Source organism: Anser brachyrhynchus (genome assembly GCF_964034855.1).
Source record: "Anser brachyrhynchus genome assembly, chromosome: 9".
NCBI classification, from domain to species: Eukaryota; Metazoa; Chordata; class Aves; order Anseriformes; family Anatidae; genus Anser; species Anser brachyrhynchus.
The window spans coordinates 8,418,937-8,433,256 of NC_137703.1; the positions used below are offsets into that span (position 1 = coordinate 8,418,937).

General features: G+C 35.4%; 2 protein-coding genes across 32 annotated transcripts in view; one reads left to right on the top strand and one right to left on the bottom strand.

Annotated features, from left to right (window-relative positions):
- LOC308199856 (uncharacterized protein) overlaps positions 1 to 14,320 on the top strand; it is a 288,903-nt gene that overhangs the window by 173,804 nt on the left and 100,779 nt on the right. The window lies entirely within an intron of this gene.
- LOC308199857 (uncharacterized protein) overlaps positions 5,853 to 14,320 on the bottom strand; it is a 68,903-nt gene continuing 60,435 nt past the window's right edge. The window contains exon 5 of the mRNA XM_080604631.1: positions 5,853 to 5,882. Coding sequence (XP_080460757.1) covers positions 5,871 to 5,882 — 12 coding nt within the window. The 3' untranslated portion in view covers positions 5,853 to 5,870. The remainder of the gene's footprint in view (positions 5,883 to 14,320) is intronic.

Sequence of the window (14,320 nt, forward strand, 5' to 3'; positions counted from 1 at the left end):
AACTTCTGAGAGATGTGTAGTCTGCTCCTGGCACGTGTGGTGGGCTGCAGTGTGAGAAGTTCACGTAAAGATTCTGTAGGTCACAGTAATCTGCAGCGCTCTTTCTTCTAAATCGTAGACTGCAAGACATTGAAACAGGATCCCAGTTTGTGGGGTGATCCTGGTCTGATATATCGGTACATGTAATAGACACAGTGTATAAAATTCAGTGAAAGAGTTCCAGAGTTCTGCTGCTAACTAGCCTCTTCCTTCAACACAAGCAGAGTGATCCAAAGATTAGGGCTAGGAAAAGTCTTGGTGAAATTTAGTTGTGACAGCTTTCCTGTGTGACTACACCCAAATTCCTTAGGGTGACCTTCTGAACCCCATGCAAGACACTGCTGAACTTCCTTTAATGTCAGTAAAGCTGGACTTTCAGCCTGGATCTCAGTCACCTTTAGTACTTTATAACGTCCCCTGCCTTTACCATCTAGTGCATGTAAATACATGAAGATTGTGAGGCTCTTAGTTGTGGAAACATGTCACATAACTACTTATGGTAGACAAGGAGATTATCCTAAGAAAGTTTCTCATGAACATTTCTCATAACTGAAGACTATTTTTGCACTAATTTCTCTCTTCCATGCTGCTTTCTGTCTCTTAGCACTTTCTGAGCCAACCCTTTCTCAATCATTTCAGTCAGTGTTTTTTTTTTTTGCACTTCTTTCTTACTGTGCTCATCTCTATCCTATTTTAACTTCCCTCTTCTTTCTTTTTTTCTTGAAACTATCAGATGACAACTTGTACTGTATCAACAGTGCTGGCAAATGCAATTATTGTCATTAGAACAGCAAATCAGTTTCATTTGTAATCACATTGGTGACACATTTCTATATTTGTTAACAGAACTTTTAAAGGAGAGATAAAATATAGAACAGAGATTAGATAATGTTTTTGTCATGGTTCGTTGAGCATGCATTGGCTACTGCAAAGGGCTGCGTATTTTAATAGGTGCGGAACTGGAATACTGGGACTCTGACAGAACAGGTGAGGCAGGTTAGTGTGGAGCAGGTCAGGATCAGATGCTTTTCCACAGCCTTGCTCTTCATTTTTCTGCAACCTGTGCAGGCAAAACTCCATATCAGCAGGTAAAAACAATAAATAAACCATGAGCGAAGTATAATCGAACTATTAAGAAAGAAAGGTACAGTATCTCTTCTCATAACTCTTCACTGTAGACATAATATTTTAATAAAAATGGCTATAGAGTTGTGTTCATGTGCTGCTTTCTGTCTTCAAACTCTAAATGATCAGTAGAGAAAAATACAGAACTCTAATGGCTGTGGTATTTTACAATCACATTGTTTAAGGATAACTTTAATATTTTCTAACTAATTTAAAATGTCCTCTTTGGAAAAGAATTTCATAGAGCCAGAGATCTCTGTTCCTGCAGGATCAATGCTAAAGGCATCATTGTGTGGAGTACAAAAATACTGTATTGAGGAATGTGTTAAAGCTTACTGGAAAAGGTAGCTCCAAAGGGAAACTCCACAAGGTCCTCTGTCTTTCAACTTCCTAATCCAGAACTTGTTTTTTTCTCTCCTTCTGCTTAATTAAAGCACATAGAAATCTGTTACTATTTTTTTTTCTTTTCTTCTTGACCAGGCCATTCACTTTTAGTTTCTTGCTCAGTGGAGCTTCCTGGAGTCATCAGCATTTGACCTCAAGTCTTTCTGTCTGTGCAAAACCCACTTTTAAGATCATCCGGTAGTTCTGTCCATCTTTGAATCCCTTCACTCCATAGCCCTCCACCAATCTAACATCTTCTGCACGTGTGCTGAGTCCCCTGTGACTGAGCCCTTTTTACCTGCCTAGTGGCATCCAATTGCTTCCCTGGTCTATTCTCTTTGCCTGTTTTTCAGCTTCTCCTCTACCACTCCTATACATGAAACATTTTTTTTCTTGATCTTGTGTGAAAAATCCTGTCCTCCTCTGCACTCCTGTTCCTCATAAAGATCCCTTCTTCCTTTGAAGATTGGAGAAAACAGAAGAAATACAGTTTTAATATGACCTCATTATCAGTCATAGTCAGCCACCATCACAACAACCCTTTGTGCATATCGTCTCTTTCTTTTTAATGCTTCCATGTTTTTCTGCTATAGCGGCCTGGGAAAAGGGGCTGTATGTTTCTCTTTTTGAAAAGTGCCCAGAGAGCGCCACTGTGTGTGCTAGCAGGTCAGCAATAACTGAGGGAATATTTTAGTTCAGTCAGGCTACTCTTTCCTTGTAGATTTTTTCATTTAGCAGCATGAAACTGCCCTGTTATTTCATTCTTCTTGTTCCTCTCTGACTGCCAACCTTGATGCTAACTCTGATTTTCTATCTTAAAAGTGGTAGGACCACCTGTCCTAAAAGTAGGTATAGACCACCTGTCAATATCAGCTTGATATTATGGGGTTCATTGGTTAAGATTTGTAAGCCTTGTGTCTGTACCTTCTTCACCTGACTCATGAGTCGAGTACCTCATCATGCTTACTGATCCTAGAAGTGATTTCAAGCCATGGATGAACTAGTTTATGCTCTTAAAATCAGGTGTATGTTTAAAATGCGAGGAAGTTGGAATACTTGGCAGAAGCAAGGCAGTCCCTATAAATGTAAAAACCTGTCATTTCTCAAAAAAAAAAAAAGTGGCTAAAGAGACTTCAGAAACCGGTTGAACATACTTTAATTATGAATCTTAGCTTTATTAGTACTTTTGCAAGTATACTTACCACTGCTGAAATCCTGTTCTGTTGATTTTTGACTGTTTATTCCAGCCAACATTTGTTCACAGTATATGGAAGTTTACTTTTAGTCTTAATGCAGATGAGTGTAAGCATACAGCTAAACAAAAAAGTGTTAAAATTAAAAAGACTTTTGATGATAAAATTATTTAAATGTTCTTTTGTGCAACTGAGGTTCTGTAATGCCGTCTAATGAAGTTACAGCACTGCCTAAAACCATTAAAAACTGCATGCAAACAAATATTTGTACACAAGGTGGTGATGTTAGCAGCCAGCTTCTTTTTATTAACAATCCACAATAAATAACAACATATTTACTCTCTAACATTTCTTCAGCTAACTTTGGGCTGTCGTATAAGGACAGACCTAAAATATCATCAAGAAGACTGTGAAATGGTCTTTTAAGGTATCAGTGAAAAATAACTGTGGAGTTTAAAAAGTCTTCATATCTTTCAAGGCTTCTCATTTTCTTATGGTATAATTACAACATGAGAATCACAGAAAACTTCAAATTCAATTATGGTAAAAGTAACGTGTATCAGAAAAGGTAGGTAACACAACCTTTTATTAAAAGATATCTTTCATATTTTAAATATTTCCCTTTCTATAACTAACTGGTTTAAAAATAGCAGCAGTTGAGACTGGATGGGAAAAAAGAAAGGTCTTTCTTTTTAAACTGACATAGAACGAGGATAGAGCTAAAACCAAGGAAAGGGGTAATAAATAATGACAACAGATGTTTGTAAACCTTTTGCTCCCATGTTCACTGCTTCCATGTGTTTTCTTGTCTTGATGTGCTGTCAGCCTCCTCTCACCTGGGACTGGTGATATCTTATCAAAGCCTAAGCAGTTCCTCTTCACAACAGGCAGATAATAGTGCCTTTCAATTTATCATACGAGAAGTCTAAAAGAACCATGGGAACGATTGGTCAGGTGACAGTTTGATGGACAGCTTGACAGCCCTTAGAGCATCACGGGAAATGGTTGTCACCTGATTTTTCAGAGCAACTGGGGAGATAACCTTCAGCATGACAGGAAAAACAAAAATCTGAATATTTGTGTAGGGTTTGCTAACAGCCATAATGCTCACTTAAGTGATAATGGGGATGAATTTAGATTACTTGAAATTGAGTTATCTGAGCTGGGATCTGTTTAGCCTGTAAATGTTTTTGACATCTTTAGCTGCTTTTCAATACTTTTACTGAATGTGTAATTCTGTAAAGAGAGGTAATGTGAGGAGTTTAGAGAAGTTATTTGTTGTCAAGCTATCCACACAAGCAACATACATATTGTTTGCTGAATGAACTCAGGAATAAAAAAAAAAAAAAAAAAAGGTTTTTTTTTTTGGTTGCTATACACATTATTTTTCTGACCACCCAAAAAATTAGTTCTTAGTCACTGTGAAATGAATCTCTCTTCCTGGCACTATTTTAGTGTAAACCAGACAGATGTTTGCATCTGAAATGACCCTCACAATGGCCACTGCTGTGGGCTCCTGCTGAGATTAACAAACAGGTCAAATATTGACCTGACAAAAGAGAATATCCTACTCTTAGGTCAAGACTGAGGCCTTTGAATAGAAAGTGTGTAAATGCTGACATTGCTGCCACGCTGTTTTTACTGCTATGGTAAAAGCAAGATGCAGTTTTCTAGGTAGTGTAGTTCTTGTACTTCTCATAAATAATGAGAATTAAAAAATCTTGAAAAATAAGGTCATAACCATAGGTTTTGAAGCAGAAACTGGATGGCAGAAATGGTTAACAATTAGTTGTTATCTCCAAAACCTGGATTTATATTGCATCTCTGATACATGAAATTGATGTAGAGGTCATTGTCCTCCAAAAGGAATAGAGGACATAGGTGGTTGGACTCCACATGGAAAAAGCCTACGAACTGACTCAGCTGATCAGTATACCCAAGAAGAGATGCTCTGGCAACCATTCCTATACTTATTTTAAAGCTGCCAGGTTAGTTTGAGCAAATTAATGAAGTTTCTCACTTTTTTTTTCTTAATACTGTCTTACTGCACGTTACAGACCGTTTCTGTCAGATTCTTTCCCCATCAATCTCACCAAGATGGTTACATTCCTTCACTCCTCTCTTTGTATTACCGATGTCCACACCAACTTCAACCACGTTGCAGTCTTCCAGTTACCTTCTGTCAATAACTCTTTGGCTTTGAGGTCCTGAATAGCTGAGCTCTTCTTTCAGCTCTTTTCTCATTTGTTTTTCTGTTCCCTCATCTTCATTTCCTCTGTTGTAAGAAAAGTGGCCAATACAACTCCCTAACTGCAGAACTTAGTTTATGCAACTTTCAGCTAGTATTTTGCCAGCTTTCCATTTTAGAGTCCCTCTCTTAAAACATGCTTGAACGCTTTCTCTAGTGAAGTTTATAAACCGTATATTTCTTCCATAAGAAGGCTTAATAGCAATACGCTCTTTTCCCTGCTGAGGGAGAAACCATATAGATATATATTTATGATCACTAACTAACAAAATTAAGTAAACATAAATTAAGTTAATAAGACTATTTTTTCAGTGTAAAATACATTATCTCCTTCTTGTCTATCCAGAGGGTAAATGTTAATCTAATGTCAAAAGTTTTAGCAAGTTATAGACACTGTTGGAATTCTGCCATTAGGAATTTCAAAAGTTAATTCAGAGCATATTTAGTATTTATAACGCTATGTAGATCTATTCTTAGCTAAATTATAAATAAAAATGGTGTTTTCCATATAATTTAACATATTTCTTACTATGATTTCAACTAGGATATTTCAGTAAAATTGATACATTCCAAAATTTGAAGCGAGTTTACTATTGGGATTGCATTAAAAATAGCTTAGGATGTGACTGTGCAAGCATGCATAATATCCCTACACACGCATCCTACTCTACACTGACTGAATATTCGTACAGCAAGGTACAAGATAATTGCATGCTGGTTGTGCCTGTGGATGTCCACAGTACTCAGTGATACACTGGCTTTGGGCAGGCTATGGCAGATGGTGCGTTTGGATGTGGGTTTTTCCAGATGAAGGTAGAGAAATCTCTCTTTAGGCTTTCACAGCTTGCCGTGTAAATACCATTGTTCCGGTCAGCTCTGATTTATATCCAAGCCTACGGTAAGATAAAAAAGGGCCCTTACCCTTCTGTCACAAACTCTGCTTTGTTGAAGTTTCTTTTGTCAAATAGCTCATACTCTGACTCATCTTTTTTCAATACAGTGTTTAGTTTCAGAACTCAATACTATTTTACTCAAAATATACTTTGATTGCAAAGTTAGAATTTCCTGGGTAAAAATTGCAGACTTACTATTTACTTTAGATTGAGTATATTAAATAGATTTTATATCATTTTTTGCTTATTAGTACTGAAAGAATCATCTTAGTTGTTTTTTCTAAGTCGCTGCTTTTTTTTTTTTTTGAATAATAACGAAATCTCCTACTGTATATGAATTTAACAAAATATCTCTGAGTGTACCTACTGCTTCTACAGAATGCAAGTTGCAACTGAAGGTTTTTCCCCTCTGCATTTTTGCAAACAAACAATGTGGTTGTCAGAGAACCTAATCAGTATTTGAGCTGACAAACAATCAAACAAAAAAGGTATTTAGCAGGGCCTCTGATTTCCCTAATGACAGAATATACCCATCAAGGAAACTCAGTAGCAGCTGCTCTATTGTGTTTAGGATTTGAAGATGTCTTCGTCTTGAAAAAGTTTGGAGGATTTTCTTTACTTTTACCAGAGAATATGTAAAGAAGTATTTTGACTACTTTTTGGTGTAGGAAGAGAGAAATCAACTGATTAGCCAACTTAATACTACTTTTTGTAACTGTACGTACCAAGTTCTTGAATTTCAAAACCATGTCTTGTTTGGTAATTGTGATCAGATAATTGTAGATAAGAAATAGGACTTGCTTACTGAGCTCTAATATAACGTCTATCTGGAAAAACTCCATTGTGCACCTTGTAGGAAAGACATTGTGCACCTTTTAGGAGAACCCTCATCCAGTTGTGAGTGATAGTTTATTTTCTGTACTTTTAACTCGCATCCACTTTGGATATTAATTATTTTATCTCAGCTGCTTTTATAGCTTAAGTCCCTAACATCAATTGCTATGACATGGCTTCCAGATAGTTCTAATGAAACAAATATTATTTGCATGATTGGGTGAGCACTGAAAATCTGTTTTTCCCTTGAGGTGGAAAATTGATCTTGTGTTAAACAAGATAGATATTGATAAGATATTGAGCTCAGCTGAAATCAATGTCTGCTCGTAACTGATTACAGAATTCTTTGAGTGGCAGCTAAAGGAACACAGTAATAAAAATGTGAAGACTTGAATCGTATGGATGAGGACAAAGAGTAGAGAGAAGAGGATGAATTGTAAAATCAGAGTGAATGACTTGAATAAGAGAGGGAATGCAGGATGAGCCAAAAGTAGTCAATAAATCTGTGGCAAGGAAAAGAAGAAGTGGCTGAGAAGAATGAAACAGCAGATTAGAATGGCTTAAATTAAGAACAGCTATGTTGGAAGTAATGAGAGTAAAAGTTCCCAGGCAGAAAAGCATGCTCATTTGTCATATCCTTCATCCTGTAGTTTTACAGTGTTCTGGTTATATTGACTTCATGTCCATCATTATTATGGAGACAGGGACAGAGACTGAAGTTTGATTTATATTCTGTAGAAAATGAGCTTTGAGAATGTTGTATGGAACATTAGTGAAATCTTATGTTTCTGAGAAAACACACTGCAAATGTACTTACTCTACCTGGAGTTCCCTGAAGAGTCATGACTTTGTGGCTAGTTTATTGCTTTGATTTAACACAAACAGGAGAAAGTGAGATGCAAATATCTGAAATTATGATTTCTTAGTAATGATGAAGAGCGAGTCTTCAGTCTCCAGTCTTCAATAAACTGGAGACAGTGGAGACTTTTTTTCCTGAATGCTTTTGTATAGGATCTTGACATAATCCATCTCATCACAAAGAGCAAGCTGTGTCTGAAGAAATACCGTGTCCTTTGTTTTGCACAAAAACATATTTGCTTGATTGAGTTTCAACTCTGTATTCTTCATTCTTGAACAGATCTCACCCACCACTGGAGATGTTTTGAAAAGGGGAGTATAGTGACATAGAAAAAGGATAGATCTCTGTGTCATCTACATATTTTTTGATATTAAATTTAAGCCTCTCTCAAGTGGTAGCAGTAACCCATATCCAAAAGAATTCTGAGGTCTTGGAGTATGATATCTGCAGTGGTAGTGGGATTTTACCCATGAAATTAAAGACTGAAAGGTGTTTCCATGTTACATCATTGTGTTACAAGTAAAAAAATTTCAGATTATGAAATCTGTAATATGTTGGTAGAATAAAATATGTTTGACTGGTGATGGTGGCTTGCTGTATTGTGAACTTGCTCTGGAACCAGAGGTTTAATCCTTAGTTATAAGCCAGGATATATGCAGTTTTGGTCACGCTCAGGAGTATCTGGACTGTCTCACCAGATGAGACATTCAGCCACTTAGTCATAAGTGGTCATGATTCCTTACAATTCTTTTACCAGTCAAGAAGAGTATAAGTAGGATTTATCCATCTTGGAGGTGTATTATTTGGAATATTTGGCAGTTTGTGTGTGTACTGAGCTTTAGAAAGAAGAATAGAAGCAGCATTTCTTTGCTGGCATAAGATGATGCATCCTTACAAGATGAGCTTTGTGAGTGTACATATCTACCTGTTTTGAAGTACTTTGCTGCTGCTTTTCAGCATTTGGTGTGTTGCTGGTGACCTGTAGGCACTTAGCTCTACGATGAAGCATTATCTACCACAGATGGCTCAAAGGACGTGAATTCATAGTTTCAGTAGGGGTTATGCTATGAAACAATGATGCATCAGTATGTCAAAGCAGATGACTTCCTCAATGTTTCAGTCTGTTTACTATTGTTGCTGTTGATGTTCGTGCTTCTCTCTCTTCATCCGGCAAACGTTAAAAGAAAGTCATGTATGTGTGCATACATTTATTACATATACAAATGCCCCCTCCCCCCAGATACATATATAAAAATTCTTCAGGATTTATTATAGGAGACTTCAAGACTGGATCAAGTTCATAGGTCTGCTTGAGTGATACGAAATTCATGGAGTGGTCTTAAAGAGGCAATCATTTCCCTAAAACAGTGGCTACATTGTTGAGTCTTGTTTGTTTACGTATAATCAGAAAGTTAGGGTCAGAGTTTAAATGAATTTACAGGCTGACCCATATTTGCTTTTGTAAATCTGAGGAAAATGATTAAAATAAGGCATTTTGGGAATTTTGCCATTTTTGCCTTATCAGCATCCCCATCAGTAAGAAAGTGTCAGTGAGTTTATTTACAAACTCATTATTGTGTCCTGAAGTGGACACAAAATCTATATTAATTTATTGCTGGAATGATTAATTCAAATTAATTTATCTTAATTGAGACACCTTTTTGGATTTGATATTTGAAGAGTAGATTAATTCACAACCATCTGTTATCTTATCTTGCCCTGGTTAACGATAGGCCCAGCAGTTTGGGGAAATGAAATGATCAGGCATGGGGGTCACTGTCATTATATGGATCATTTCATGTGATGCAAATGAAGTCAGGTACATCACTGCCACTAATACTGCATATAGTTTATTTAGTGAAGGCTCTCACATTGACCAGTTTCAGTTTCAGTTCAAAAGGGTCATTGTTGTCTCTAAGGGTGTTTATTAGGTATTAGCCACATGCAAGGAGTAAACAGTAGGTGTGGTATCTATTTTCTTTTGTCTTCTTGATTCCTTAGACAGTTCTTGCAAATTTGGGCTTTGGTAGGGAAAGAGGCACATTCTATGGGAGATGTTCTGAAGGGAAGAAAGGTTACCCAGTTAGCCATACTTTATTATGAGCTGCAATTGCACAACTTCTTGGCAGCTATAAATGGGATTGATATGCAGAAAAGGTGATTTAATTCTTGAAGTGGGAGTGCTAGAAGCACAGCAATGTAAAGATGACGATAATGTTATGTTAAACATATTGAATTCAGGAAGAGACAGCTACTATGCAAATTTTTACTGTGAATCTGTAAATACTGACCCAGTTACATTTGTGCTTTTTTTTTTTTTTTTTATTTGTTTGGTCTCTAATACTTAGTATCAGTTTGGTTTTTTACTTATTATACCTGTCTTTCACCATTCAGGTGTTGAAAAGAAACCCCCAGAACCAGTGCAAAGCACTGTCAGAGCATGATAAATATCCTTTAGGAGAAGTGAAATTTGGGATGTGTTACCTCTCTGGCACAAGTAGAAACTTTCAAAAAATGTTGCTTTTTAATTTTGCTTACGAGGAGAAGCTTTTACTATAAGACTAAATGCCTTTTCAGAGATAAATTAAAACTTCAGCGCCTTGCAAAGTAGAAGTCTTCTCTACTTAACCAAGATGGGAGCTGAAAAATGAAGTGACTTAACCAGTGCCCTGTAGTGAGTCTTCGGCAGTACCTGGATTCACTTGCAAGCATCCTACTTTCCACACTCATCTGCTTAATATATTCCATCTCATACTGACTGTAGCTGTAACAGTTCCACTGACATTATCCCTGGCTTGCACCTGTTTTCCAAGGATCAGTTCTAGTTGTGGATGTTTCATGAAGATGTTCACATTTTATTAGCTTTCACTGCAAATGGCCCATGCAAATATTTTAATATTCTCTCTCCTTGACTAAACAGTTTAAGCCTACACCAAATTTATTAATATTATTATTATTTTGCTAATGCGCTATATTCCATATTTGATAGTAAGCAGTTTCACATCTGTGGCTGAATGATAGAAGCTAAAGCTGATATGGATTTTCTATTTTCCATCACTCCATATCATTTGTGAACTCTTTAGTTCTGTAAAAGATCTGCTTTAAATAAATAAATGTATCCTGACTAATCCTCTTTGAATAAGTGGAAAGCATTTAATCCCATGATTCTGTAAATCCAGGGTAGCTGTCAAATTGTGTGTTCATTTTTCTGTATTATCTAAATCGGTTTGTATCAGATCTTTCATTGACAACAACAGTTTGTTATTTGGATTAAACACCTCTCATGCTCTATAACCTTTCATTTAAGAGTCATTTGCATCCCTTTTTTTGGCTGCTACTTCAATCATCTGTATTTTAACAGTTCTTTAGGAATATTTGCTGCTAAATATTCACACTGCTTTTTTTTTTTTTTTTCAAATTGCTAACACTTCTTCAAGATCTGGAATTCAAACTATTTTTGTTTGTGTCACCAAGAGGCTGAATTCATTTATCAGTTTTCAATTTAAGAAAATAAAAATAGATGATTCATGAACTTCATTTCAAAAATTTTAAAAGTGGTTCATTAATTGAACAGCAGCTGGGGGGAAAAACTAATCAGCTCATTTCAACTGGAATAGCTCATTATCATTTTGTCTGATGAAATCTTTGGAGTCTGGTTTTGTGGGAAATGGGTCCTTCATACAGTTGCCCCTCAACTGCCTGGAGAAAAGGTCAATTGTGCCCCATACAGTAATTAAAACTCATATTAGGAGATGTATTTCCATTTTTACATTGGTAGGGATAGAAGCCCTCTTATCGCCTTTTGACATGAAGAAGATGTTTGGGTTTTTTCAGTTCTTCAAAATATTTTTTAGTGGCTCAGACTGAGAGATTGACTTTTAAAAACAATCAATTTGAGATGTCCTAGTAGGTGAAGCACTTATTTCTGCTGTTAAATCTCTTCATCTTGTCTGCAGAGATGTAGAGAATTTTATTATCTCAATTTTAGCTGGCAGTATCCAGAGTTGGGCAAGACAGTAGTTTAAGAATCAAGGAGATTATGGAGATAGTACATATAATGCAAACTCATAGGTTACTTCCTGAACTTTGCAGTCTTGATATCATTGGTGTAGTGCAAATCTTGTTTTTAAAATGTTTCCTGAGAAATAATATAGACTCGTAAGTAAAAGCAGAAAATGGAGAGTAAAGAATTCTGGATTCTTTCCTCTAATGATGTTTGAACTACGACAAACCTCTTTTGCCTCATTGTGTGACTGTTAAAATTAAACTTTCCTATAGCCAGTTTTATGTTAAGGTGATATTAGTTATTTCTTCAAAAGTGCTTTGGAATCATTACGTGAGATGCGTGAGAGATGTGTATAACCATAGTAGTCATAATTTAAGTATTGGATTTTTAATGATTTTGTCAGTGATCAGTGTTGCAGTAGAGTAACTAAACTGCATAACGTTTAAAAGGCAAACTTCTCTAGTTCTTCAATGTTAAAATATACAAGCACGGTTGGTTTTTATTTCTTTTGGCATATGATTATAGGGTAACTATAAAAGAAATCGAAGTCCTTTTTTTCATTATCTTGGAGACTAAATATGTTTAGAACTTAAAATAAACACTGTTAATTGATTGTACAGGTTTTCAAGTCTGTCATGTATCTATAACGTCTTTCTCTTTCAAAATGTGCATGCCAGCATAACATGGTTCAGGTCATGAATAACTAGTAAAAACTTTTGAAACCCCAACACACTACTTAGCTGAGTAGTCATTTGTATGAATTACATTTCCCGTACATCTGTTGTAAAGTAATTGATGAAAAATCTTCTAGAAAATTTGCAATTTTAAATTGCAAGTATTGAAAGTATTGAAAAATAAATGTTTTGTTTGAGCTTCTACTCTGGTGCAAGCTTTTAAAATGAGAAGTAAGACTGACTATATAAATAAATTCTAATTAAGATTGCTTAACTCTACTTAAGCTACGAAAATATATATTTTTTGAAACTTTTTTTCACAACAAATAATAAATTTCTTCATAAAGAAGATCTGTATTTAGATTAAAAGTATTTTTTTAAGTGGTTAATTTTCTCTATGGAGAATTAAAATAAAAAGATTTTACTTCTAATCTTATTTTTACATGGTGGTGGGAAATATTTGCTTTAATCCTCATATTGTGCCCATGTTGTTTGTAAAAGCTTGTGTTAGCACACACTGAAAAACTTGAAAAAGTTCTTTCTGGTTCTCAAAATTATAATTTCAGTTAATAACACCACCACTTTTTAACAACAAAAACAACTTTCCATATTATTTGCCTTTTAAATTCTGAACCAATAGAGTGCATTGGATTATATTTTCTAGTTTCTCTCTGACACCATGAGGGCAAAAATTTACTTTTCCAGGAGTTTCGTATGTAGAAGCGGAAAACTTGGCGGTATTTGGAGTGCTTCTTAAATATGTGCTAAAACTCTGAGATGCGTCAGTAGCACAATTAAATCAAAATCTGTGCTGAAGGTTATTGGCCTGGTTTCCCTCTGGCTTCTCAGTACTTGAGAGGAAAATCAAGCTCTTCACTTCTCTCTTGGAAGCACCAAATGGGAAGAATGAGACTGTTTGTCCTGTGTAAATAATAAACATTAACTCAGCCCCCAGACCAAACAGTACATACTATTTACATTTAGGATACCATCTTGTGTGTAGTAAATATGGGATGAAGAATAATCATGGAGGACAGAGTTTGGAAACTATTTAAGTCTGTACTTTTATATACACATGCGATATGTTAACCTGATATAATGTGTGTTTAGCCTCTTCTGTTTATCCCTGGATTTTCAGATATTTTCATAATAAATGATCTGCTATGATTTTGTAAATGTGTAATCTTACCCTACAAACAAACAACCTTGAGCTTTATGTATTCACTATAGGAATAAAACTGTTATTTAACTGTGGGAAGATGATCTAGAATTCAGGGATATTGCACAATAAATCATTAAATTTGTAGTGTGTGGTTCTCAAAATAAATTGTCAGTTACCCTATGAATTTAAGTAATTTGTTGCCGTTGATATACAGTTTCATTGTTGCACTGCTTTGCAGTGAAGTACCTTATCCACCTTCTTCTAAAAACTCTGTAATTTGATTCTGCCCTTATATCAGCAGCCCCAGAGGATTGTCTGCTTTTCTTTAATTGTGCTCTTCGAAAGACGGCTTTGTGCTTTGAGCTCTTTCTAATAATTATATTTTATACCAACGTTGTTGATACGAAAAACAAGCTTGAAAATAATAGGATATAAGTAAACAAAGTTTTTCAGTGACTTTCGTGGCATAATATGTCAGGGAGTTTAATGTGAACTTAGTTCTCCCCTTATAATTACCTTAATCATGGAAAATTCATGGCTGGGAGGGCCATATTAGAATCACACTCTAATACAAGTTTTATGGGCATGATGAAAAAATAGAAAAAAAGATTATATTTCAAACCCTTCAGGAAAGAATCATATCCTATGCCAGTATTTGTGCAAATAAGAGTATTTAAGAGTTTTTATTTAATAAGAGTATTTAAGAGTTTTTAGTGATCTCTGTTTTGGTTTTTGTTTGTTTGTTTGTTTGTTTTCATGCGGGAATAACCTAGATATGTTTGTTGTTTGTTTTCATATTTAGTGAAAATTGGAAGTTTTATTCAAACAATATGTTTTTCACTATGCATTCCATTACTAAAACATACATATTTTTTTCCAGAATTTCAGAACATACTTAGTACA